Source organism: Pundamilia nyererei, unplaced genomic scaffold (assembly GCF_000239375.1).
Source record: "Pundamilia nyererei isolate P.nyererei 1_Seehausen unplaced genomic scaffold, PunNye1.0 scaffold00170, whole genome shotgun sequence".
Classification (NCBI taxonomy): domain Eukaryota; kingdom Metazoa; phylum Chordata; class Actinopteri; order Cichliformes; family Cichlidae; genus Pundamilia; species Pundamilia nyererei.
The window spans coordinates 512,699-538,858 of record NW_005187571.1 but is presented as its reverse complement, the minus strand read 5'-3'; the positions used below and the strand labels follow the sequence as shown (position 1 = coordinate 538,858).

Sequence of the window (26,160 nt, the reverse complement as noted above, 5' to 3'; positions counted from 1 at the left end):
TTTTTTTTTTTTGCACAATCCCATCGACTCCGTACGGTGTCTGCTTTGGAGACACCCATATCAAACCATATCCATTTTCCTTCTCCTCAGCTCAACGGTTTTTCATTTCAAGCTACGGTTATTCATTCACCGGTTTACATATATGTAGCTGTGATACTGCTAATTATAAAAGAAAGGGAAATACGACAAACGCTTAACGTTAGCTCGCCGTTACATATGGAGGCTAGTATATCCAATTTATGTGGTCAAGAAGAACCTTTTTTTTTCTCGCTAACACAATAGCCACAGAGGAGAAAAACCCTCCGAACAAACTACCTTTGTCGTTGTCTGGTAGAAGCCAAATCCTTGCTAATAGTGGATCCTCTGTCAAAAATAAGTCAGCTGCAAAAATCGTTCATTTTACGTTAATTCCTCGATAAATGTCTATCAGATTTTCCCATCTTTTCGCCAGCAGTACCAGCGGCTCAGGAGAGCCAGGGCGCCTCAGTGACGTCAAGCCTCCGGCGCGCGTTCACGGCGGCCTTCCTCGCCACGCTTGGATTTTAAAAGCGCGGTCACGATTCTACGTTAGAAGGAGGGGACGTGGACAGCAAGAAATTTACCGACATCTCGAAAAATACAAAGCTTTAAATGAACATAAGGACAGAAGTCAGAGGTGAGGGGAGTATTTTGAACTTAAATGCAATGAACATTCACATAATAATAGGAAAAAGTAGTTTACCACCATTTGATAAAGAATCGGTCCTCCTGATATTAACAACAAGTATTATTCAGATATGAAGGTATGATGGGGTGATGATAAACAGAGCATTTTCATTTCGAGTGAAATTTATGAAAGCAAATACATGTGGTAGGTTTAGGGAGTAATCACCAGCAGGGGGCAGGGCATACCTGCAGGAAATGTTTTAATAAAGAAACGTTAATAAAAAAGAAAATTGCAACTCTTCAACTCATCTTACCCATTATGGTTAAAAAGTTAAATATAGCACTTTATAGGCTGCTATTGCAACAAAAGACTAGTGATCAGACTGTTTCTTTCTTTATCAAAAGAGATGTTTAGGACAATGTAAATGGTAAATGTATAGATTGAATATTACAACTTTATTTACGTATAGAGCTTATACTGTTTATATTATTTTGCAAAATGTTTTGAAAAGTCTTACAGGTCATAACCATTTTAGTGAGAATAAAATCCCTTAAAACAGAATACTTTGTGGGTTTATATTCCCCCCAGAATTACCTGGAATGTCCCCAGGAAATATCGTGTGATGTCTCTTTTAGGTCACGTACAAACGTGACCACAAAAGCTGAAACAAATCTCTATTATAACTATACTTATTACTACATATTTAGGAATATAGGCTAATTTATACAAGAACAATATAAAAGGAACTAGTAGCAACTAGAAGTATGAAAGTGTGTGGGATAAGTCGTGTTTTTCTATGTACTAAAACATATTTTGGTCCATTGTTCCTTTGTGAGCCTTTCTATGGAAATGAAAATGGAAATTTACATTTTTCTGTCCCTAACATTTACAGAAATATTGCACTCCACACATGCTTTGGGTGTTACAATTTATTTTTATGTTCAAATAAAATAATATGTTAATTGAACAATTACACCTTCTTGAGCCATCAATTTATAGAGATCCAAGCACTATAGGAGTTCTCACCCCCACGGTCAAGTACTGTCGATAAACACCGTGTTATTTTTACTAATTAATTCATTTTACAATTGTAAATGTGATAAACTACATTAGATTGTATGAAAAGGCTATTATTTTGAAAGAAAACACCACAGTGACTTCCTTTTACATATTTCCTAAAGCCTGATAAAGAATTGGTCATGATTGCTCAAGTTTGTAATAATTTTTCTATTTTATTTCACATATTTGACAAGGTAATAATTTTACATCCATTGAATTATGTTACACATCAAAGCTAAAATATAAAAGATTGCATCATACTTAATTACTCATTTCTAACTGTTTTTTTTTAATTTATTTATTTTCATTGTTATAGCAAATAAATGGTTGCACAAATGGACAAAAACACAGTTTTAACAAAGGTGAGTGAAAATAATAAAGATAATCTCCTGAAGTGTTGCATGATCATTGTTATTATTAGTCTGTCATTCTGTCTACAAGGCTGAAAAATCTGAGGGAAATAAATTCCTAAAAGGGTTTAAAACTGCCAAAAGATTAAGGTAACACATGTGACAAGAAGATAGTCTATATTTATCTCTAAAATACATGTATACAAAAGATATAACCAATCATTAATCTGTCATTTTTCTGGAGATCTAGGCCATCATCGATGACGTAACATATAATGAAATACAGAAATTGATGTGAAAAAAAAATCTAATTACAGATCAAAGAGATCAGGAAATTTCAAACAACATGCACAGTCATAAAAAATAAACTGTTTCCACAGATTTATTTGGACTAATTTCACTTTAGATCAATAGTATGCACCCTCACTGTGTAACTCTGTCAGTGTCAAGACTGTCTGATTTTGAATTTCAAAGTAAAGGCCTTCAGAGATGTCATATATGAGCTATCTTTGTATGAATTTAAAATGCTATTATAAGGAAACTTGCTATTTCCACAGACCGATTGTCAGATTGACCTGATATTAACTGTATAATAATGAGAGGATATGTACTGTGGCTCAAAATTGGAATTAAACATTGACAAGAGGATTTTTCTATATACTGGTGTTCTGAATGCAGGTTTAAAAAAAACCAACAACAACAAAAAACAAAACTCTAGTCAAGAACCGTGGATAATCAAATTTCAAAGGACGATACTTTTGTCGTTCATTTCAGACTGACTTGACCCAGGTGGTAAACACTGTTGGGGTGTGCACTGTGGATCTAAAGTGAAATTATTATGTTAAAACAGCATATACTTTTCATATTTTATTATTTCTATTTAAATTTGGAATATATTTGTTTTAATAGTATTTTGTTTTTGTTTTCTAGATTTCATTTATGATTTACATATATCATTAATGACGGACTAAATGAGTAGATTGACTTGGAGATCCCTTTAATTTTGAAACCAGACCTTAGTTTCTCTTACCGTAATACCCATAACACAAAACAACGTGGGGGCTGGCTCAATCGTTTCAGTAAAATGATCCAGCTCATTAAATTCAAGGGTGCACATTAGTCCGCTTTATCTTCCCTCCATTTAACCTTTCAGAAATGGGCTCATTTATTGAGGGGCCCTCTGTGTAGTTGTCCATATTGACCTAAGTTTTTATTAATTTAAAATCATTAATTAATTTTGAATATGCTTATTACGTATGATTTTAAGGCTTATATCATTTAGTTTCATGGTAAAATCAAAAGCAAATGTAACAGCATCAAAGCCTATCAAAGCGATCGGTTTGTGAGCGTGTGTGTGTGTTATGGTTATGAGGTCATTCTCCGCCGGCGCAGGCGCTTTGTGCTGAAACCGTTTCTCTATCTAACTGCGCTGCTTATTTGAAAAGCGAGCCCCAATAATCGCAGCTTCGGTTCTCACACTGGGGAACGTATCTACCTGACATTTAGCTACACGTGTAATCTACCTGTGTTCTGTTTTTTATCGCTGTGAGGACCGCTGAAACGCCACTGACCGTCACTTGTCTTATTGAGGTAGGTCGCTATCTGCCACCCGGCACAGCTCAACGTTAGCGCTTGGCGAGCTAACCTGCTAGCTACTAGCAATATTAAACTCACAAGCGCTAAGCAGTTAAACTCAGCTTATCATTATCAAACAGAAATTATTTTTTAAATAACGTAAGATAGTCTACCACTCAGCTATGGATATTTGACTTGAGTCAACAAATTCAAACAAACAAACAAAATAAAATCGCTAACTGCGTAATAACAACAACAAACAAGCGCTAATGTTATCAGATGGCGTTAAATTGAATGGAGCAGCCAGGAGGCGGGTCTAAGCGCGTTAGGCCACAAGAAAGACCCGCCTAGCTAGCTTTGAGTAGATGGGTAACAGTCATTGCTTTGGTAGCTGTTCAACCTATTACACCGGTCTAGCGCATCCGGTGTGATGTTAACCACTCGGGGATGGAAACAGGACCCGAATATGGTAAAGTTGCGAATTATAGCTTATTTTTAACGCTTACAGCGGCGTTAAAACGACGAGAGTGGTGCCAGTAATGTGAAATTGTAAATTATTAAAAGGGAATATATTTAAAGACGTGACGCGGAAATTGGTCACCGTCGGTTATCGGTTCCCTGTTAAGGATTAGCCAGCGCCAGCTAACTAGCTGTTTGCTAGCCGTACTCGTTAGCTCGCTAACAAAGAGCCTCTCCTCCTCCTCGCTTTGAACGAGAAAGTCGCTGTAGCTATTTCAAATTGATGTGCTGTCGCACATACGCAATGAGGACAGATGTGTGTGCATGAGAGGATTAAATCAACTCCGACTCATATTGTGTTAATTTGCGCAGCCGTTTGTTTTATTTTTCTGAATGTTATTACAGCCAACGTTATCCGGTTTGGTTCTGACATTATGGTTGCCTGGTCAGGTAATGGCTGCAGCCGTGGCAGGATAAAGATGAATAAGTAACAAAATTTTCAACGCAAGGTTGCATGATTAAAGCAGGAGAGGAATGCCAAGCTGCCACTGCTGTCATAAAATGCTAGATGGCCCCTGTCTTTTGCGGATACAGTAAAAATGTTTATGGCCTTATGCGGCTTTAAGAAGTGTATTATAAACTGCGTTAGCCTTTCTGACAATATTAATTGACATTAAAAATGCTAATAATATTTTTCGCTTATATTGAAAACATTGCTTGTATTTTGTAACAAATCTCAGGTGCAGAATCAAATGTCATTGTCGCCTCCCTTGTCATATAGTTAAAATGCTTAGTTTTGCTGTGCAGTAGTTATAGATAATAGCTTGTGTTTAGTTAACCTGTCAGTTGAATTGTATTTTAATGGAGCACAGCTGAACAATACCACTTTAAAGGGAAATTTGCCATGTGTCACATGTGCTAGGGTAAGACCGAAATTCTTTTGAGTGTAGATCTTATTTCTAAACCATAAATGATCTGGTGGTTAAGTGTATTGCACTGTAAATGAAGTCATGTTTTAATTCTTAGATTCTGGTCTATAAGCTGTACTTAGCACTAAAACAGAGTTGTTAAACTTTTGTTAAACTGTATACACTGTAAATTCTGTCTGCAAGACTAGATTAGACTAGATTTTCACAAGTCTTGTTGACATTTGACATAATTTTGGCTACTTTTCAAAACATGTCAGGAAGCTTTTGTTTTGTATTTTCTCTTGCAGTAATACTGGACTGGAACAAATTGAGACTGTCAGCTCATCCCGCCTTTGCCTGGACTGGGGAGTTTAGTGCCTGTGCCTGTTGTAGGCTGTGTGTGTTTGTTCCTCACCAGTGATTCCTTATGCTTGATCGAAGCTGCACCCTGTGTCGTACAGGATGGATGGTGTGGACTTAAAGAGACCTGTATATCAACATCAGCACTTTGTGTTCTGCTGCAGTGTTCAGTCCCTCTCCATTTGTAAGAGAACGCATCTCGTCTTACACCTTCAGTCCCCGAAATATATTTATAAAGATAGTCTTTGAGCAATAAAAAGGGAGAGCTGGAGATAGACATTGTAAATCTTTCTCTTTTTTTCCTTTTTGAAGCACATTGCTTACATAAGCCAAAATGGCAAGCATGAAAATATCCTTATTTTAATTTTTCAGTTATCGTACCTCCTTAACTCTTAGTGTGGGTGGTGGGATGTCGGAAAAGCCAGACGACAAAATGGTGAAGTTCCTGGCTCCCCCTCAGAAAAGTGGAAATGCCCCTAGTTCTGGTTCAGATTCGATGGTTGGTGAGGGTCGGCCAGTGGAAGTGAGACGCCGGCATCACACCATGGAACGCGATCGATGTAACCCTGAACACCGTTTTCTACGTCGCAGTGTCATCAGTGATTCTAATGCCACAGCTTTGGCCCTTCCTTTACCCAGCAAGATCCCCATCCCTACGTCTCAGCTGGTTCAGCCACAGGAAGCAGTCCTCCAGCAGCAAAAGACTGCTGGTACTTACTCACCCAAGACTGAACCAAGTTTATCTCAAAATGAGAAGTCTGTGGATGATGGAAAAGAGGGAGAAGGAAAAGATATAGAAATAGCCAGGGTGGCTGTAGTGCCTTCACAGCAAGAGCCTGCTAGAGTGCGTGACATCTGTGATGGAGAGGCAGTAGTAGCAGCTCACACGACACCCAGCCTGGAAACAGAATTGCCAATTCAAGTTGAACCTGAAAGCGGCACTGAGGTGAAGGTACAACACGAGGAAGGAGAGGAGGCAGATAAGGACGCCAGAGCCCGAGCAGAGGCAGAGCAGCGGGAAGCTGAGAAAAAAGTCCAAGAAGACATCGAGGAGGCTGAAACCAAAGCAGTGGGCACATCACCTGATGGACGGTTCCTGAAGTTTGACATAGAAATTGGACGTGGCTCTTTCAAGACAGTCTACAAGGGCTTGGACACCGAGACCACTGTGGAGGTGGCTTGGTGTGAATTGCAGGTATGAAAACGATTGTATACAACGATTGTACTTTGTAACACACACACATTGCCTCATTTCCCCCCGCTTTTTGTTTTGTTTTTGTATTATTTTTTGTATGAGTCAAAATAATTTCCGTTCACCCTGTTACCTGAGCTGCAGCTACTATCATTTCCTTTCAACCAAGCATAGCCAGCATTTCCTGATTTTTTCGCTCTACATTTTTCATCAAAACAGCCAAAGAAAACTTCCCATTTCCTGATTTGACTTCACTCTAAGAGACTGGGAAGTTATTTGGTGCTATCAGTGCTTCTTTGATAAATGATTATTCCTTTATGACAACCTCTTTGAACACAGGAAATTACCTTTTGACCAAATGTGTGCAGAATTGTTGTAGTCATGATAATGATTTTCCACACTTACTGTTCACACTGTTAGAGAATACTGCTAGAAAATCTAAATCTAGTTTCTGGTATCTAGTGTAGAAATATAGAAAATGCAACTGAGCAGATTCTTGAAACATCACTTTACTCCCAGATAATGGGACCTTTTGAAGCTTTGACTAAAATTACATAAAAGATTATAAATCTCAGAAATCCCATTACTACTACTGCTACTACTACTCTGCTAATAATGGCAACAGCAGGAATATTTAAGTTGACTTTATTAACATTCAGCGTTCTTAGTCACAGATCTGACCTTTGACCTACTTTTGAGTGGACTTGTTTTACCCCCCCCCCCTTTTTTTTTTTTTTTTTTTTTTTTTTTTGGCTTGTAAAAAATTTGTTCTGCTGTCTGTCCAGTTATAGCAGCTATATATCCCAGAGCAAAGTTTAACCTCATTCACCACATGAATGTTTGCTCTCACTGTCATGCTTTACTCTGCCATGAGAGCAGTAGGACTCACATGGCTGCGGAGAGAACCACAGTAACACATGCTCACTGGTTTCAGAACAATGTGAAGATTACGGGCAAGTTCCCCTCCCCCTCTCACACAATCTCACGCATGCTCAATGCATTCCTTTTTTGAATGCTTGCCTGAATGTAAAATGGGTCAAATTCCTCACTGAGGAATCTCCTGCAGGCTGACCTGCCAAGGCCTGCTTGTGAACCATCAGTCCACCTCCCACTCTCTTTCAGCTTTCTCACATTTTACTTTCCTAAATCTCAAATATCTTATGTATAATACTTGGGTGTTAGTGCAGTATAAGATGGGATACATTTTTAGTTGTGGTTTAAACTGCATTTAGTGGTGATTTTTTTTTTTTTTTTATTTAATTTGACCTCAAGACAGACTTCTTGCAGCCCCTGAACTTTCCACTAAGGTTGTTCATAGTAACATTTTTATTTTCTTCTTGAGCTCTCGGTTAGTATCACATCTGCAATTTGAGTGAACATAACATCTTACCCAGTAAATTTATGTTGAATTATTCAGAAGAGGGGGGGTTTCGGGGTCTGTCACTTCCCAAGCCAAATATGCAGATCCATCCGCTGTGGCGACCCTTTGGGAAATTAAGGGAGCAGCAAAAGCGTTTCCAAACAGCTGAGTTGTACTATTCTTGTTAAAGTCTCTTTCTGTCATTCTGCCTTTAGTTGAGCTAAATCTGCCACAACCTACTAAGAGAGAAGTCAGTTTGGGGTTTTAGAAAAGAGTGAAAGTGAACTGCTGCAATGGAAGGACAGAAACAAAAACCAGATCAAAGATACAGCTTCTAAAACAGAAAAAAAATAAATCTTTTATCTCAATATGAGACTGAAGAAGTCACTTGGATGGGTGACGAAATATTTCTCCCACTGAAAATGCTATGTCCAGATGAACAGAATCAACCTTTTGGGTTTTATCGCAATACTTTTGCTTTCATTAGTAATGAAACCTATAAATGTAACTGAATTCTAGTTAGGTTTTTGTTCACTTGGCCCTCTTTGCTTTTTCCTTCCACTGCCACCTCAGAAGTTTCAGAGCTAGAAACTTCAGCTGTACGTGAGAAGCTGAAATCCCCTTTACACGTCAGAGGTTTTTAATGTAGTCCCACGGTCATCCAGGTGTTAGCATGCCTTCAAGATGTACAGAGATGGTAACACTGGGTGGTATATGTTTACACACATTATTTTATTTAGATATGTTATCTTACCCTAGTTTCATTAGTCCAGTGTTAGGGGCATTTGATGATACTAGAGGTGCATATATTTAACGTAACAATTACAATGAGATTTAAGATTGAGTTGTTTAAGAAAGGAGTAGAGATCCAAGAAGTTAATTTAATTGGTGTCCTGCTAATACTTGAGTCATTGATGCACAATAAAGCTTGCAACATATTTGTTAAGAATTTGGCGTGCCAGCTATGAGCAATAGCGTATCTTGTGGCTGCTTGCTGGTGAAACGAGCCAGGCAGGTTTCCCCTTGTAGGACCTTCAGTTTATCTCTAACATGATTAAAATGAAATGGTCACATTTGTAGTCCCATGCCTTAATGCTCTTTATATACACATACACACACACACACAAATAAACATGCAAATCTTTTTTTTTTAATTCATACATTTTTTTAGAGATTATGTAGATGTAAATAAACCTTAAATTCTTCTGCAGTTTGATTTCACTCTGACCAAAGGCAGCAATTGCAGGATATGCAGCAACTTTGCCTGAAAACTGTCTTTGAAATTTTAATGAAGTGGCCCTGGCTTTTTCAACCTATAAGGCAATCTGTGCTATAATTGACTGAGAATTTTTATTTGTTCACCTTTATTCACCCACTAATGAACCCCCACAGTTGTTTCACACTGCAGACATGTCTGAAGGATAAGTAGGTCACCCCAGAGAGGAAGTTGAGGAGGGACCAAAAATAAAAAAAGAAGAAATTAAGGAACCTCCCCCTTTGGCTCACTATTGCATTTTCAACTATTCAGTCTTCCAGTTGCTGCTTCCACGCCTCCTTCCTCTCAAATACAGATTGAAAGATGAGTAAGAATACTCCAGGCATCCTGTATAAACTATGGCAGCCCTCTGTCCAGCTGGCCGATGGCATCCGCTGGAAGTGACATGCTACACCAAGTATTTTAACAGAGACCTCATCACATTTCATGAATCAAGGTTTTCAGGTTTACTGTAAGAGTTTAATTTTCTAATTGTGACAAATTTGGATAGAAATGTCACTGAGGAAAGCATTAATGGGATTGCTCACTAAAAGCACAAGGTAGGCGGTAAACCCTATCTCAGCCTGAGGTCAAAGATTGGTGACACGAGGAACAACTATGTTGTACCAGTTTTACAAACAACAGTAGAACAGAAATACTTGGTGTGATACTGGTTCCCTTCTCACTCTTACTGTATAAAGGTCATGTCCTTTTTAGCTTGAGTCACTGATTTAGATTTTGAGAACACTATGGTAATTTCTAACCTTTATTCAGTCAGAGTCATGCAGAATATTTCTTCACAGAAAGAACATTTTTGGGTGGCTTTTTATTTAACCTGTAAGGAGCTGGTGAGGAAAAACTAACTTTGCAGTTGTTGTTTTTTTTTTAATTGTATGGTTGGACTTTCACTCTTTGAATGCCATTCTGAACAAAAATTTTATTCCATAGGTTTCAAAGTGATACTATCAAACATATCAAATTTAAACATACATTTAAAGCACCACATGCTTGAGTTTAGTTTGTAGAAAATAAAAGCAGCCACTGTAGTAGTATTGATCAGAAACATTTTAACAATATTCCCCACATGTTAAGGTTGTTTATTAATGGATGAAGGTTTTAAATACAGTTGCAAACTTAATGTTAAACTCTGCTTAAGTTTCAGATTTTAACAAATAAGAAGGAAGACAGATGACCTTTCAGTGGTTGTTTATCTATATAGTTTAAGAACTTTTTTTTTTGGGGTGGGGTGAGGGGTGATATACTCAGTAAGCACTGTATTGGTTTCTCTTCTAATTTGACTGGATATCTGTTTTTAATTCAAAGTCAATTAAAATGTGATAATAATACTATTAGATTGTGAAAGAGCCTGGATCTGGCAACTTTTTTTTTTTTCTTACTCCCTGATAATTTGCGTGGCAGTCACCGTGATCTTTGACCTCGATGTCATGTTACATTGTTAAGAGAACACCAAATATTTCCACAGATGCTGCATTTAATGCAACTAAATAGCAAACGGTGACACTTTTTAACATGGCTTTCAGCTGTTTGTCACATCTTAGCCAGAGGGCTCCATCTTGACCTTAGTGTCAGTGTTAGAGCCGAGATAGAGCCGATCCTCGGCATTATCGTTAGCATTTTTTCCTTTGTCTATTTTTAGGCCTGTTAGGTTATTTATACCGTCCTTTGCCTCGAAGCAGCATTTTCCACTCTGCTTTTGAGATACTGTAGTTAACTGTCCTTCACATTGCTTCAAACACCTTTTTTTAACACTTTATTTTTATTGGTAGTTTTGTATATTTTTTTACAAAACATTCAGACCCTTAACAAGTACAGAGCATCTAGGCTAGCAAAGACGCATTTAGAAGAAAGAAAAAAAAGACACATCCATTTATGGTACAATCAAATCAAATAGGTGAATTACAGCAATTCACCTGTAATTCACCGGGAGGTCCGCCGCGGCGCCCCGCTCGCGCTTTCCCAGAAGGGCGTCCTCGGCTTGGGTACGGGGATGCGTGGCATTGGGTCGTCCGCTCCCTTTTCCATCAACTTCTCTTCTTCAGGTCGTCGGATGCGTCTTGCGCGTTGTTGTAAATCACGGGCCTGTTTTCATAAAACACATGCAGTCTCGATGGATACAGTGTTTGGAAGCGGAGCCCCATCTCTTTTAAACTCCTCCTGATTGTGTTGTATGCTTTGCGTTTAGCTAAAATGTCACTGGGGTAGTCCTGGTCAAAATACACACGTCTCCCATTCAGCAGTATTTCTTCTTTGGTCCACGCAGAACGGAGCACCAAGTCCTTGGTCTTGTATTCCAAAAAATGAATCACGATAGACCTGGGTTTGGAGCCCAGTGGTGGCTTGGGGCCGAGTGAGCGGTGGCACCGCTGTATGCCCAGATTGGTGTCAGAGAGAGACAGTTCCTTCTTTATAAAATTCTCCATGAATTCGAGCATGTTGTCCCCTTCTTCACCCTCTGGTATCCCGTGAAGACGTATGTTATTCCTGCAAGAACAGGCTTCCAGGTCAGACAGACGTGTCTGGAGGTCCCCTTGTAACTGGAGAGTATGGCCGAGCACGTCTTTAAGATCGACTGTGACCTCCTCCACCTCGGTTACTCTTTGTTCGACCTCCTTGATCCTGCTTGTTACCTCTTTCATGTCCGTGACAATTTCGTCGAGCCGTTGCCCCACTTCTTTCCTAAACTCCAACATTTCTGTTTTCACAAGTCCAGTCTTTTCCGCTATTTGTCTTTTCAAATTATCCTGGACTTCTTTCAGCTCAGCGACAATGTGGAGGCTTCAATTGCCTCCATAGCTCCGTGTAGCTTTAGCTTGCTAGCACCGGCAACTTCTTTCGGTGAAAAAACTCCTTCCTCCGCACTTTCTTGCCGAATTCCTCTTCTTTCTCTTGTTACCCCCTGGCATACAACTATGAATATTCTTAGTTGTGTTATAACATGTCAATTTTCAAGGGGTAACCAGACCGCCCAGGAGCTGAAAGATTATGCTGCAACCAGTTTCCTCACCATCCGGAAGTTCACTTCAAACACCTTTAAACTAAAATCATCACTCAACATAGTGTTATTCTTCCATAAGTCTCAGAAGATACATTTATGCATATTCAGTAATCAGTTGAAAGAGCTATGTTGTGCTATTACTGTGATAAAACTGATTAGGTACAAGTAGAATAAAAGGGTCAGTAACTACATCCAGAATAATTAAACATACTAGGAATGGTTATTCTGGAAGACATTGATATTTTAGTATAGTTTATGTTGGTCATTTTAGTTTTTCCATTGTTTTCAGTTTTTCTTGATGGGTTATTACTGTTTGGAAAGTCCCTGTCTGATATCGCTGCTGTTTTCTTTATCTAGTCAGTCACTAATTTTGACCCAAGAATATTTATTTTATTTAATTTGTAAATATCCTAAAGGCAACTAAATATAAGGGGAGAAATACGTTGTTTAAAGTTCCTATTGACACAAAGTCACTTAAAAATGAAAGAGTTATTTTGACACCATTTCAGTTGACCTCATTGCACGGGATTTCTGGAGACAGTTGGGTACTTTCCCAGTGACAGTATAAGCAAGACATGACACAGACCAGAGAGCTCTTTAAAGTAACAGTCAAAAGAGGGTGTGATGTGTTGTCGTCCCTTTTTCGTTTAACTTTCATTGACAAAGCAAGGGAAAGGCGTGCCTGGAGTATGTGGAAGATCTTCATGTCCCTGACCATGTTGCACAGCCCCACTGCTGAGGGTCTTGTACCACCAAATTCTCTGGTGGGAACCTGTGATAAATAATTCTCAAGCTGAAGGAACATGTCGAATCAGCTTGGTTACCTTGTACCTCTCTGAAATCAGCTCACGGATAATAGCGAACCAAACGGAATGTAGCTTTGGCAGCTGTAGAATCAAAAATGGGAATTCAAAAATTGAATTCAGCAAGGACATAAAGGATGGCTTTCACTCAGTGTTGGCAGAAATTCTGGCAAAACCCAAACACTTCAGAAAGGGGAAGCAGTGCTTTGTACACAGTGCATGCAGTGGAGATTGAGTGCTTCACGCTTCACCTGGACACAATTTGGGGTGTATAGGACATGCTAGAGTGGGGATTTCTATAGACCGATCAATTTTGTGCGTCTATAAAGTGAGCTAGGGGGATTTCAAGCAAGTTAAATTTGATCTTAACTGCAAACTATTCTGTTCTTAAAAGATTGCACCCCACCCAAACTGCTCTCAAATTACTGTGCACAGTTGTGGCAGGCTTGTAGCATGCTGGCTCCAGACTGGACCTTGTTTTTGCCTATTTGTTTTAAGGAGTTTCATGTGGCCCTTTTGAAGGCAGTATTAGACTTTGGCTTTGTCTTTTTATTCAGTTTGTACATCAGCATGTCATGGCCTTTACCTGCCCACCACCTACTGATGCCAACCTTTTTTTTTTTTTCATTCTTTTTTTTTTTAATTTAAAAAAAAAGTTAAATGATGGCCTATAGTAAAATCAAAGTAAGTTAAATATAAATATAATGCACATAGAGAGAGCGCTGCATAAACAAAACAAAAGTACCTCAGTAAAGTCCGGACGTTTTAGGGCTAGATCAGATGATCCTGAACTCCTCCCCGGTCCTAGTGATGTTCCATAGTGATGGTCGTAGTAGATGGCTGCCCCCTCCCTGAGCCTGGTTCTGCTAAAGGGTTCTTCCTGTTAAAGAGGAGTTTTTCCCTCCCCACCGTCACCAAGTGCTTGGTCATAAGGGGTTGCCTAGGGGTTTTCTTTTTATTATTGTAGGGTCTTTACCCTACAATATAGGATGTTTTGAGACAACTTGTTGTCACTTAGTGTTTTCTCTGGGCTGGAATGGTGATCACTCCTTCAGAGGCTTAGTATACTAAGCCTGTACCAGAGGGGTGGTTTTGTACCTACAATGCAAATGCTTGTATTCATACAAAGGTTTCATATTTGGGCGGGTGGAGGTTTGGGTGTTGCTCTGAGGCTGTGAATACTGCTGTTGATGTTTTGCATGACTGTTTTGACAGAGGGAAAATTACTGTCCAGCTAGATAAATGGATAAATCCTCTGGAAAGTAGGTCATTAGGTCCAGTTGCAGTTTCAGTTGGTGGAACCTTAATTCTTCCATCTTCTGTCACTGGTGTTTCCTTTCAGTGATTCCAGATTTATTGTCCTTCCTTACTCCTTATTGTTGCTCCTCAAATTTCTTTTCCCTCAGTTTATCAATTTGTTTCCCTCAGACATTACGCAAACATCCAAGATATCTCCCGTTAAGGCTTTTTGGTCAGTTATGTTTTTGTTCAAGTGATGTCAGTTACTGGAACATTTTTGCTATCACATACTTGCAGTCAAGAGCTCACACTGCACTAAAACAATGGGCTGAATTTCCTGGACAGCCTGGCCTATGGCCAGTTTTACCAGGCTTGTTTAACTTCTATGGGTTTACTGCTCTGTAGTCATACAGCCTTTAAATGTAGGTCATGCTAGCAATTGACAGGAAACTAGAGTTTTTTACCCTGCAACATTTTTGTTAATACCCAGAAACTACAGGAGGATTTAATGTCATTCCTTGTGCATGCATCAGTCAGTTGATGGAATTTTAAGTCACACTTGACCAACAATGCTATCAGGTGTACATACATACTGCTATGATTCATTGACAGTTCATCAGCTGCCAGACACTTGACTCTTTGCTGAGAATACAGCGTCAGCCTCAGTTGCGCAATTGGCTCTATATATTCGTTGTTTATCTGTGATTGTTCACGTTTTAAATTGTCTTACTGACTAAATTACCATAGTTACTCTCATCTTTGGATGTGTGGCAGTGAAAATCTGAAACCATAACATGGAATCATGTATATTGATCGTGTTAACACGATTTGATAGTGGTGGAATAGGGGTTTTCTTGCTCAAAAAAAGATGACTCTGCACATGAGTACAGATCGTTTTCTTATACTTGACGTAATGTTTTGGGTTTGTTTGTTTTTTAAATTTCCCTGTTATTTTGGGCCATTCAATTAATGTAACAGGAGCCCTGGGCTAAAGTAAATTAAATGCCACTATCTGTCTTAAATCTTTAGTTACAAGGTTTTTACTTTAACTGTGTATTTTTAAAGTATATTTAAAAAAATTTTTTTTAGCCAAGCTTGATGCATTATTTCTTTGACATGATTGTCTTCACTGTGCTGATATCCCATATTTCTTACTGAGCACTGGCTCTTCTAGCATTTTGTTTTTCTTTACCCAAGGGCAAAAAGAGTTGGGTGCGTTTTTTTAGTATGCAGTCATCTTCAATAGAAAACAGGCAGCCACATTCCTATATCCTACTGTATCTTTCCTTGTAGAAGAAGAATGTATACTTTATTGATCCCCTTGGGGAAATTCCTCTCTGCATTTAATCCATTCACTCAGTGAAGCAGTGGGCAGCCATTGGGCGCCCGGGGAGCAGTGTGTAGGGACAGTACCTTGCTCAGGGGTACCGCAGGGTAGCCGTTCAGTGGATTTGATCCACCGACCTTCCGATCATGGGGCCACCACTCTACCTACTGAGCTATCCCTGCCCCTCTTTTATCAAAGCATATGTGAAATTTTTGAAAAACTAAAAGCATCTTGAAAACCTTTTCTGTGGATTAAGAAATACATTGTACCTTTTTATTATTCCAAATTACATGTGCATCTGTATAAATGGTGCTGCACTCACTGACTGAAATCTTCCTTTTTCATCCCTTGTAGGATCGTAAGCTTTCAAAGTCGGAACGGCAGCGTTTTAAGGAGGAGGCTGGCATGTTAAAGGGACTACAACATCCCAACATTGTTCGCTTTTACGACTCCTGGGAAGGACCCTCCAAAGGCAGGAAGTGCATTGTGTTGGTCACGGAGCTCATGACTTCTGGGACACTCAAAACGTGAGTTACGGTGGCAGGGAATTTGTAGATGCAGGGCATATTCAGTATACACACTGTAATAGGATGGGTTCATCTTGTTTTCGCTTACAGTTGATGTACAGATGTAAAAGTTCAGATGTAAAAAGCAAAACAAAAAAACCTCAAAACCATAATCTTAAAGTGGACTCTGAAGTTGATGTGGAGCCAGTGCAAGTGACATAGAACTTAGAAGACTTAGTTAGAAGCCTTGCAGTTGCATTCTGAACAACTTGCAGCTGAACACACATGATTGGTAGTTGGCACTGAAGTATTAAATTGTTATATATTCATAAATTTTAACTTGGCTGTTCCGCATGTCAGTGTTAGCTTTTTGACTACTAGAAATTAGCCGATAACCACAGAAGCAATGTAGTTAGCAGCTGATACATTAATGTGAAAACATGATCAGTCCAGCATGTGTGTAACATTAACAGACTGTTAATTTCACAGGATAACCAATTCTTTTTTTATTAAAGTGTTTTTTCTCTCAAGAAAAAGCCCAATTTTTAAGCTGAAAGTATAGAAAGTATTTTTACCCTAGTGAATAATATGATCTGCTTTCCTGTAGATATCTGAAGCGGTTCAAGGTGATGAAAATTAAAGTGCTGCGGAGCTGGTGTAGACAAATCCTGAAGGGCCTCCACTTTCTTCACACTCGGGCTCCTCCAATCATCCACAGAGACCTTAAATGTGACAACATTTTCATCACAGGCCCCACAGGGTCTGTCAAGATTGGAGACCTGGGACTGGCCACTCTCAAACGCGCATCCTTTGCCAAAAGTGTTATAGGTACGAATCCAGTGGGTTTTCTGTTTTCTGTCCTGCAATGGGACAGTACCTTTTCTGGGGCCATGATAACATGTTTTATGGAAAATTATGGTGTGTAGATAAGAGATTGTTTTTCTGACGATGTGGTTCAAAAACAGACCACAGCGTTTCAGCTGTCTCTCAAACCACAGCTCAAAAGGAGGCCAAATACTGTGGTAATCTTAGGAAGATAACCACAAGGTTTTCTCTCTCTGCACTCATACAGTAACTAATCAAGTTTGGTCTTTGTACAGAGTATTTCTGTTCTATGTTTCTCCACAAAGAGAGAGTTTTTTTTTTTCCAGGCATCTACTGAATGTAAGTAGCGCCTAACATTTCTACTACTGTTAAATATTAATATTATGGTAGTTGTCGTGCCTTCTTGCAGGCTAACCTGGCCATGGCAAAAGGTATGGCCTTTGCTCCTGTCTTAGACTGGTCTTTGTTCTGTGGTTTGGAAATATGTGGTCTGTTTGCCAGTTTTACCAATGATGTTTAACATCTCTTTCTATGGGTTTGCCTCAACAGGTTTTTTATTTTTATTTTTATTTTTTTGGTGTTTGTCTCTTGATGTTTTTGAAAATATTTGCAGGACTGCAGAATCTTTTTGCTCCATCTTTGTGTCCAGGGAGCTCTCCCCACTTTCTCTCTGTCAGCATTTTGCAGTTTTGTTTTTTTTGTTTTGTTTTGTTTTGTTTTCTTTCTTTTCTTTTTCTTTTCCCTTTCACAGTCTTGGGTATGCTTTTAAAATGTAGGCTCTAGCCTCAGCTGTGCCCCATTCTGCTGTTTGGAATGAATAGGGTACTGCTGTTCATTGAGTAAGTATGATCTTTTATGGGCCTGGTAAGTCTGACAGTGTGCTGTCATACGCATCAATATCAGAAAAATACATTCAAATAACCAAATGAGTTTTTCTGTGTAAGACCTGAGATTGAATATAAAATAATCTACTAATATAAAAAGGCTTATGTGCACGGACACACTGTTGAGCACTGTTACTAGCTATGGGATCTGCTTCTCTCAGCCTTGACCATAACACTTTCTTCCTGCAGGGGAGGATGAAATGGTAAGTCAGACATCGAAAGGTGGGTGTACTATAAAAGGGAATGTTATTGTGGCTGTAAGGTAAGGTCTTGACAAAAGTTATTTCCATAGCTAGTCCTGTTTACATTACAGGGTCAATTGGCATTACTGTGAACAAATTCCACTTCGGCATGGGTATTATTCCTGAGTGGTTCATTTTAGAGGTAATATTTGAATGGTGCAATGTTATTTATTCAGGCTAACCAGTGTGTCCTGCACATTGGTTATCTCAGCTACACGTGTATATCCCATCATGTTAAGGTCTTACACAGACAAACACGTGCCTTCTTCTCAACAGTCTAACTGAGCCCAGCTTCTCCCTCCTTTTTTTGTTTTCTCTCTTTTTTGCTTTCCTCCCCCTTTTTTCTTTTTCCTCTTTCTTCCAACTTTCATCTCACAGGTTCTACTCCAGGGGATTTCAACAGGCTGGTCAATCTTCTCATCCTCCTCTTCCTCAACCCCTCATGGGTTAGAGGAGCAGAGGAGCAATGGGTTGTGAGAAGCCCACTCAATCAGTAAGGGAGTTCTGAATAGTTGTTTTGATTTAAGGTACCCCTGAGTTCATGGCGCCTGAGATGTATGAGGAGAAGTACGACGAGTCAGTGGATGTGTATGCCTTTGGAATGTGCATGCTGGAGATGGCCACCTCAGAGTACCCTTACTCAGAGTGCCAGAATGCTGCACAGATCTACCGCAGAGTTACCAGCGTAAGTCGTCTTTTCAACCCTCCAGTCACCCCTCTGCCCTGCGTTCACCTCTTCCTGTGTGCCAAAAAGGCTAATGTCCACTTCTGGAATCATTTCATGTTCCTGCTGACATGTCTTTAGTTTGCATTACTTTTATTTCTTCTGCTCTGATAATACTATTTATCTTCTTATTCTGTTTGAAGAACCTACAAGTTTAAAAAGAACAGAAGCTATTAATCCCAATAATCCTCCCTTGTCTTCCTTCTTTCCTGTATGTTAATTAAGCCATTAGAGTTGACTAATATAACACTAAACAAGTTCAGACCTGCTGTTTTCTGAATAACCAGCATGAGTCTTGTATGATCCCAGAGGGGCAGTGACTGTAAAAGGAAAAACACATTTTGTTTATTCATACTGATCATACTAATAGATGGCAATCCGCAGTCACCTATGGTTCATTTTCATGCAATCACTGGACACTTGGAGATAAAGCAGTTGAACTCACTCTGAGAGTGCTAGCTATAAAATTTCTTTTGAAGTCTATAGCAATACCTTCAGTTTATCATTAACCACAAAATAAAAATGGTCTTTCCACTCCATTGAACAGAGCATGTTCTTTGACATTTACCCCTGTGCTACGCTGAGTCATTGGAGTTATAAAAGCTTTTAAGGATGTAGTGTCACATGCTCTGGCTGTATTGTTAACTGCAGGAAAAATTGCCTTTTTTCTTTCTTTTTTTTCTGGCTTTTAACTCAACTGCTCAGTTCAGTCTTAAATTTTCCGGCACTTTCATTTGTCATGGCTTCAATTCATCGCCTCTCACCAGCCGTCCATTACTTTCTTATGCACTGTTTCTTCCAGCCACTTATATTTCCCCTTCCACTCAAACGTGCATCTTGGTCAGTACCCCCTATTTTTGATGTTTGACCTTTTCTGAACATAGTAAAGTATCTGCATGTTCATGCTCTTCTTTAAAAAGGAAAAGGTTTCTCTGAGCTCAGCTAAATTCAGAGCTTAAAGGCAAGTGAGTCTGCAGGCTAGCAGTATGACATTAGAAATATTTTAAAAGCTATTGCTTGCCCAGCAGGCATCTCGCACCAGTGTTGAGATTGTACACCTACGTTGCATATAATACTAAGTTTATTGTTTTTAAGGCACAAATGGAATGTGGGAAGTATAACTTGTAAAACTTACATTTATCAATGAGGAAGGATTGGATGACATTTAAAGAATTTTTTTTTTTTTTTAAATAAATTTTGAAATGGAAAAAAGAAAACAAAAGACGCATTATTAAAAGATGTTGTTGAAAATTCCAAAGGGGGTTCTTTTAACTTTCCAGGCAGAAAGAATTTCTTTCTCTTCACATTCTTTGTCAAAAGTGAAAGGGGAAGTTGGGTTAAGATGTTTGTCACTTCAAATGCCAACTGTTTTTGGTAGTGATATCAGGTCTCTGAGCTGAAAAACACAACAAGGTATGGGGCATTATCCAGTATAAGAAACGATGCGGTGAAGACAATCATTCTCATTCAGAGTTCTGTGTTTCCTTTAGGGGGTGAAGCCAGGCAGCTTTGACAAGGTGGCCATTCCTGAAGTGAAGGAGATCATCGAGGGATGTATTCGTCAGAACAAGGATGAGAGGTCTCTTACTGAGCAAGTTCAGGGTGGTCTGCCTCGCTACAAAAATGTCTTTTTGCTCACTGCTTGTTTCATTTGCCTAGGTACTCGATCAAGGACTTGCTGAACCATGCCTTCTTCCAGGAGGATACAGGCGTGCGTGTGGAGCTGGCAGAAGAGGAGGATGGAGAGATGCAAGCTATTAAGCTGTGGTTGAGAATTGAGGATGTAAAAAAACTCAAGGGGAAGTACAAAGACAGCGAAGCCATTGAGTTTTCTTTTGACCTCATCAAAGATGTTCCAGAGGATGTGGCTCAGGAAATGGTGAATTGAGCTTTAATGTTCTAGGCAGACTAATTGTGTTGGTGCATGACAAACAATATGTTTGTTTGCAGTTTTTAAACGTTTACTGATGAACCTTTTGTCGCATTTTTGTTATAGGTTGACTCTGGTTATGTGTGTGAAGGTGACCACAAGACCATTGCGAAAGCCATAAAAGACAGAGTTTCTCTAATTAATCTTAAGAGGGCTCAGCGGAAGCAGGTATGATCGTTGCCCATCTACTGTTATGGTCACTGTTTACGTGCATGATTTTGTTAGATTTTTTTATTTTATTTTTTATCTCAGCCACATGATCGAGGTGATATGCTTTAGTGTTTTCAAGGTGGGGTTCTTCTGGGTGATTTTATGTGTTCTCTCCTGTCTTTAAAGGTCAGAGAAGATCAGGAGAAGAGAAGGCTTGAAGAAGAACAGCAATCACAGCCCCCACAGCAAACAGGCCAACAGTCTGGCATAGAGGCGACTCAGTCACAGCCCATTTCACAGCATGCATCTTACATGCCTCCACAGCCTAACCAACAAAGCTCACAGATGTCTGTCCAACCAGCAGCTCAACAGGGCCTTCAGACGTCTAACTACAACACTCCTCAATCGCAGGGCGTTTCTTACGTTCCCCAGTCAACTGGGCAAATCCCAGTACAGAATCAGAGCTTAGCTGCTGTTCAGCCAGAGTCCGAAGAGCCCGAGAGTGACCAGCAGCTGCAGCACACCGGAGGTGGTATGTATCAAAGTAACAACACTTAACACTTCAGTGTATTGAAAATAAATATTGAGTATAAAAACTGAGTCAAGCAATCCCCCCCCAAAAAAAACAAACAAACAAAAACAAAACATGGAAGTTGCTGGTTTGTGTGTTTTTTTTCGTTTAGCTTAAAATAAAGAGGAATAATAACCAGTTTGGTTTTAGTTAGTACCCCACTTGCGCTCCTGCGTCCTCATGACTCCATGCAGTCACACCTTGTTGCACCAGTCCCCTGCTGCAGAGCCTATACATAACCATAATTTCACAAGCATACCAAGCAATGATTTTTTTTTTCAGGAGCTCAGAATAGTATTGCATTTTCCCTGTGCATACACTACGTATACTAGTTGTTGTACTTAAGTGAATTTATTAAAACATATTCTGAATCTGTTGTTTAAGGGGAAATGGCTAAAACATTGTTACTTTAAATAATTCTACAATCTTGAGTCTTCATAAATTAACCTTTTTGTCCCTTTTTCACAGCTTGGGACATGGGAGATAGACTAGCAGGTTCCTCTGTTGTTACTGAGGCTCAGCCCTCTCAGTCTGGAGTATCCTACAGCTCTTCCACTACTCAGACACAGAGTGATCAAATGCAGCAACAGCAGCTGGCAGTGGTGAGACATTAGTGCATAATAATGTGTGTTGTGGGTGATTTTGTTTTGGAATATTGTCTGTATTTTAAACCAAATGTTTAAGTTGCAGATTGGGGTTCTATTTATTGATTATCTATTTTTCCCATATCCCAAATGGCCCTTGTTGTTGTTGTTGTTGTTGTTGTTGTTGTTGTTGCCCTCACCACTGCTGAATGTACTTTTCCCTGTTACATGTAGACAGCTGTCACATGGCCTACCTGCAGTGTGTCTAGAATTCACATGCATGTGTTCATGATACAGTTTAGGGTCCTAGGCTTTTCTAATTTTTAGAACATGTGCTATTATCTGTTGCAGGGTGGTCAGTCCGAAGTTGTTCCTGTTCCAAATGCCAACCAGACCGTCCCAGTGACACCTGCACAGGTATATATCTATTAGTGTATGTCTAAATGTCTTTGAAGAGTAACTTCACACTACATGAAAACTTTTGCTTCACTGACATCCTCTATAAAAGCAAAGCTTGTGTTAATATCAGGTTCTGCATAACACCCTGGATACACTTCAGTATCACACCTGCAAATCTGAACTTTAACCTGTCAGAGTCAGCAAAAACAAGATACTCACTCACATTGTGTGAAGTTAAACTTTAAAGCCTATATTCTTCGGTTGGGTGGCTGCGAAAGCAGAGCTGAGAGTTTCCTGGCCTGATCTTTTTTTTTTTTTTTTTTTTTTCTCCTTTAGGTCTCTTTTCTTTTATCGGGTTTTCTACTCTTACACTTTGCTATGCTTTGTTTCTTATAGTATGGAGTTTACTACCAATCATCGCTCCCCCCTCAGGTAGATGAATACAATACACCCACAGTATTTCAGACAACTTGTTGTAGAAAACAAAATGCACTTATTATCAGTACTGGTCTGTACGCCAGGCTCTGGTAGGGTTGATGTAGCGGGTTTTTAGAGAAAATAATGTGAAATAATAGACCTTTAACATGTCTGCAAAACTCACTTTAGAGTTGACTTTGATTAATCCACACCTCAGTGGTGGCAAATAATACACCTGATTCAACTAACCTGATTAATACAGCTATGTTACTTAGCAGGTAAGTACAAGTCACTCAGCAAAAGAGCCCAAAGGAAATCTCTGAAAGGTTTAGATTGTAGAGAAACCAGACTTTCAGGAAGTTGCCTTAATGCCAGTCTGATGGTATCAGCTTTTATCTCAACCTACCTTTTTAAATCCTGTTTCTTCCCCTGTATCATTGTGTGATCTGTTCATTTAGATTCCCTCCCAACAATCGCCAATGGCCCCATCTTCTCACCCGCAGCAGCAGTCAGAGAGCACCAGTGCTCCACAGAGCTCTCTACAATCACAGGCACAGACAGGAGCTCAGCATTTACAGGTGATTTTTCCCTCCCTTGCTGCTCTTTCACATGCAGCAGCTCACTTATTTTAAGACGCATTCTAACATGTCCTGTTTTGCTTCACCAAACTATAGTATAAATGTGATTCTGTCCATTTTTTGTCTTTTTCTTTCTTTTTTTCTTGTTCCTTTTCTTTCTTCTCTCTGAATGCTCTAATTACCACAACTGCCCCCCATTTCTTCTCCTTTGCATGTTTCTTATTTTGCATGACTCTTAGTCTTGGGCCAATGATCCAAGTACTCCTATCCTGTCTCCACCACTCAACGCAGAGCACCTATACTTCCTCTATCAGGCCTCATGCCTTTCTGTTGTGCAGGTACTCTGACTTGTGTATGCTGATGTTTCTTGGTCAGGCGTGAACCATTTGGTTCAGACCTGGTTTCTGTTCCTTTAAATGTTCTGTGTCCATTTTCTTTTTTTTAAAATAATTTATTTTTGTTGTTGCTGTAAATTCATGTAGTTTCTGTCATAGTATCAGTTAACATTATCTTAAGTAGGGTGTTGCTTAATGATGCATGAAACTAAATAGTTTATTTTGAGCACCTCATGGCTCTTTTTTGCTTCTCATCTGTAAACTCTCTCCATACTCTTTCACGTGATTCTTGAATAGGTGGTAGAAGAGAGAGAGAGAAAAGAAAATGGCCATAAACAGTGTATTTTGCGACACCATGAAACAAACAATGGAGTGTAATATGAAATGATAGATGTTTTCATATCGTCATCTGATATTTTTCTTCATATCACACAGCCCTAGCTGTAAGTGGGATTAAACATAATTAATATCCATATAAACACAGCATTGAGATTTATCCAGGACATACGTCAAATCATTTGTAAAAACTGAGTAGAGAAGTGGACCGAGGCAGCTGCCTTGGGGTAGACCACAGTTCATTTCGCGGCCCTCCGAGAAATAACCATTATAATAAACCTTTTGCCTTCTTCCAGACAGATAACTTTCCATCCAGCACAAAGCAGCTGGTGAAAATCCATAACATTTTAGTTTATCTATCAGTAGATCATGATTTATTAAATCAAATGCAGCACTAAAATCCAGAAATACCACCCCGGCCAAATTCCCTTTATCTAGGTATTTGTACCAGTTATCTGTCATGTGAATGAGAGCTGAACTGGTGGAATAACCAGGTTTGTAGGCATGTTGAAACTGAGTGAGTAACTGATTTACTATTAGATAATGTTGAATTTGTTCGTAGACAATCCTCTCCATAATTTTGCTTAAAATGGGTAGCAGACTGATAGGTCTGCTGTTGACACCATTAAAAATGTCATTCTTGTTTTTAGGAATCGGAATTATTTTCGATTCTTTCCACTGCGAAGGAAATAAGCTGCATGCCAGAGATTTATTAAATATGTGACATATAGGAAGGGACACAAACTTGGCTGCAACTTTGAGCAGTTTACTGTCTATGTTATCAGAATCGGAGGATGTATCGTCAGGAAGTGATGTCAATAAGCGCTCTACCATCTGCACGTTCACTGCCTCGAACTTAAATTGGCATAGTTTATTATTCATGATAACATCCTGTATAAGACGACATGATAAGGTGGGATCGCCTTTGCTCATATTAGATTTTAAATTTGTTATTTTATTGCTGTAATAATTCACAAAATAATTGGCAATATCCTTGGCTTTACTTATAAACGTACCACCCGTGTGGATGTGAGGCATCACCGGAGCAAGATCTCTGCCCATCATATTGTTTAAAACTTTCCACACCTTTTTGCTGTCCTTATTGGCCTCTTTGAGCTTAAGTTGATAATATTCTTTCTTTTTACGCCTATTGAATTTAGTTACTTGATTTCTTAACTCGCGATATCTTGCCCACTCTTGTGGACTGATAGACTTATGTGCTTTTGCTTTTGCTATATCCCTCTCTGACATTGCAACCTTAAGTTCGTTATCTAACCAAGGTGCATAGTTCTTTTTAACAGTAAATCTTTTTAAGGGAGCATGTTTATCAGCCAGGTAGCAAAAGTTTTCAATAAACATAGATAATGCCCTGTCAGGGTCACTCTCGAGGCAGATGTCAGTCCAGTGAATTTCTTTTACGTCATTAATATACTTATCTGCGTTGAAATTTTTATAAGATCTATGAAAAATAATCTTTTGTGCAGTTTTCAGTGGTTTCATTTTCTTAGTCAAACCTACAAGATTATGGTCACTATAGCCAACTGGAATAGAAACAATATTAGAGCAATGCTCAGGAACATTTGTATATATGTGATCAATACATGATGATGACCTATGACCTCCTCATCTTGTAATGTACGCTGATGATTCCACCATGTTTTATTCAGCTAGTAGCTACTCTGAATTGACAAGCGTGTTACAACTAGATTTGCTGAATGTGTTCGATTGGATAAGTAAAAACAACATGATTATAAATGTGACTAAATCCAAATCCATGTTAATAGGAAGTAGAGCACGTTTAATCAACAGTCCACAACTAAATCTTTCCATAGCTGGATCGGCATTAGAACAGGTCACCCAGATTAAATTACTCGGTGTTACCATAAACCACCACCTTTCATGGTCTCAGCACATCAATTCTGTTATTAAGAAAATGGGACAGGGCATAGCTATAGCTAGGAAATGCTCCTTTTATATTACTTCTTCAGTTATGAAAGATGTCATTAACGCATTAGTATTATCTCATCTAGAGTACTGCTCAATCATCTGGTCTGCAGCTAACAAGACAGATCTGAATAGACTTCAGTTAGCCCAAAATAGGGCGGCCAGATTAGTGTTAAGGTGTTCATA

General features: G+C 39.1%; 2 protein-coding genes across 8 annotated transcripts in view; one reads left to right on the top strand and one right to left on the bottom strand.

Moving 5' to 3' along the window:
• LOC102215111 (ELKS/Rab6-interacting/CAST family member 1) overlaps positions 1–632 on the bottom strand; it is a 19,365-nt gene extending 18,733 nt beyond the window's left edge. For 3 of the 5 annotated variants that reach the window (XM_013914090.1, XM_013914092.1, XM_005745955.2), the window contains exon 1: positions 316–630. The gene's annotated coding sequence lies outside the window, so the exon portion shown is untranslated. Of the gene's footprint in view, positions 1–315 lie in introns of all 5 variants that reach the window. The other 2 variants (XR_001290533.1, XM_013914091.1) reach the window with 2 other exon arrangements.
• Positions 633–3,442: 2,810 nt separating this feature from the next.
• Positions 3,443–26,160, top strand: part of LOC102214452 (serine/threonine-protein kinase WNK1) — a 29,728-nt gene continuing 7,010 nt past the window's right edge. Inside the window, exons 1-13 of one of the 3 annotated variants that reach the window (XM_005745953.1) lie at positions 3,443–3,645; positions 5,306–6,552; positions 15,904–16,076; positions 16,663–16,883; positions 18,534–18,691; positions 20,221–20,309; positions 20,390–20,609; positions 20,727–20,828; positions 20,997–21,342; positions 21,850–21,983; positions 22,317–22,382; positions 22,761–22,796; positions 23,240–23,359. In XM_005745953.1, the coding sequence (XP_005746010.1) occupies positions 5,767–6,552; positions 15,904–16,076; positions 16,663–16,883; positions 18,534–18,691; positions 20,221–20,309; positions 20,390–20,609; positions 20,727–20,828; positions 20,997–21,342; positions 21,850–21,983; positions 22,317–22,382; positions 22,761–22,796; positions 23,240–23,359 (2,451 nt within the window). In that variant the 5' untranslated portion in view covers positions 3,443–3,645; positions 5,306–5,766. Of the gene's footprint in view, positions 3,646–3,989; positions 4,100–5,305; positions 6,553–15,903; positions 16,077–16,662; positions 16,884–18,533; positions 18,692–20,220; positions 20,310–20,389; positions 20,610–20,726; positions 20,829–20,996; positions 21,343–21,849; positions 21,984–22,316; positions 22,383–22,760; positions 22,797–23,239; positions 23,360–26,160 lie in introns of those variants that run through there. The other 2 variants (XM_005745952.1, XM_005745954.1) reach the window with 2 other exon arrangements.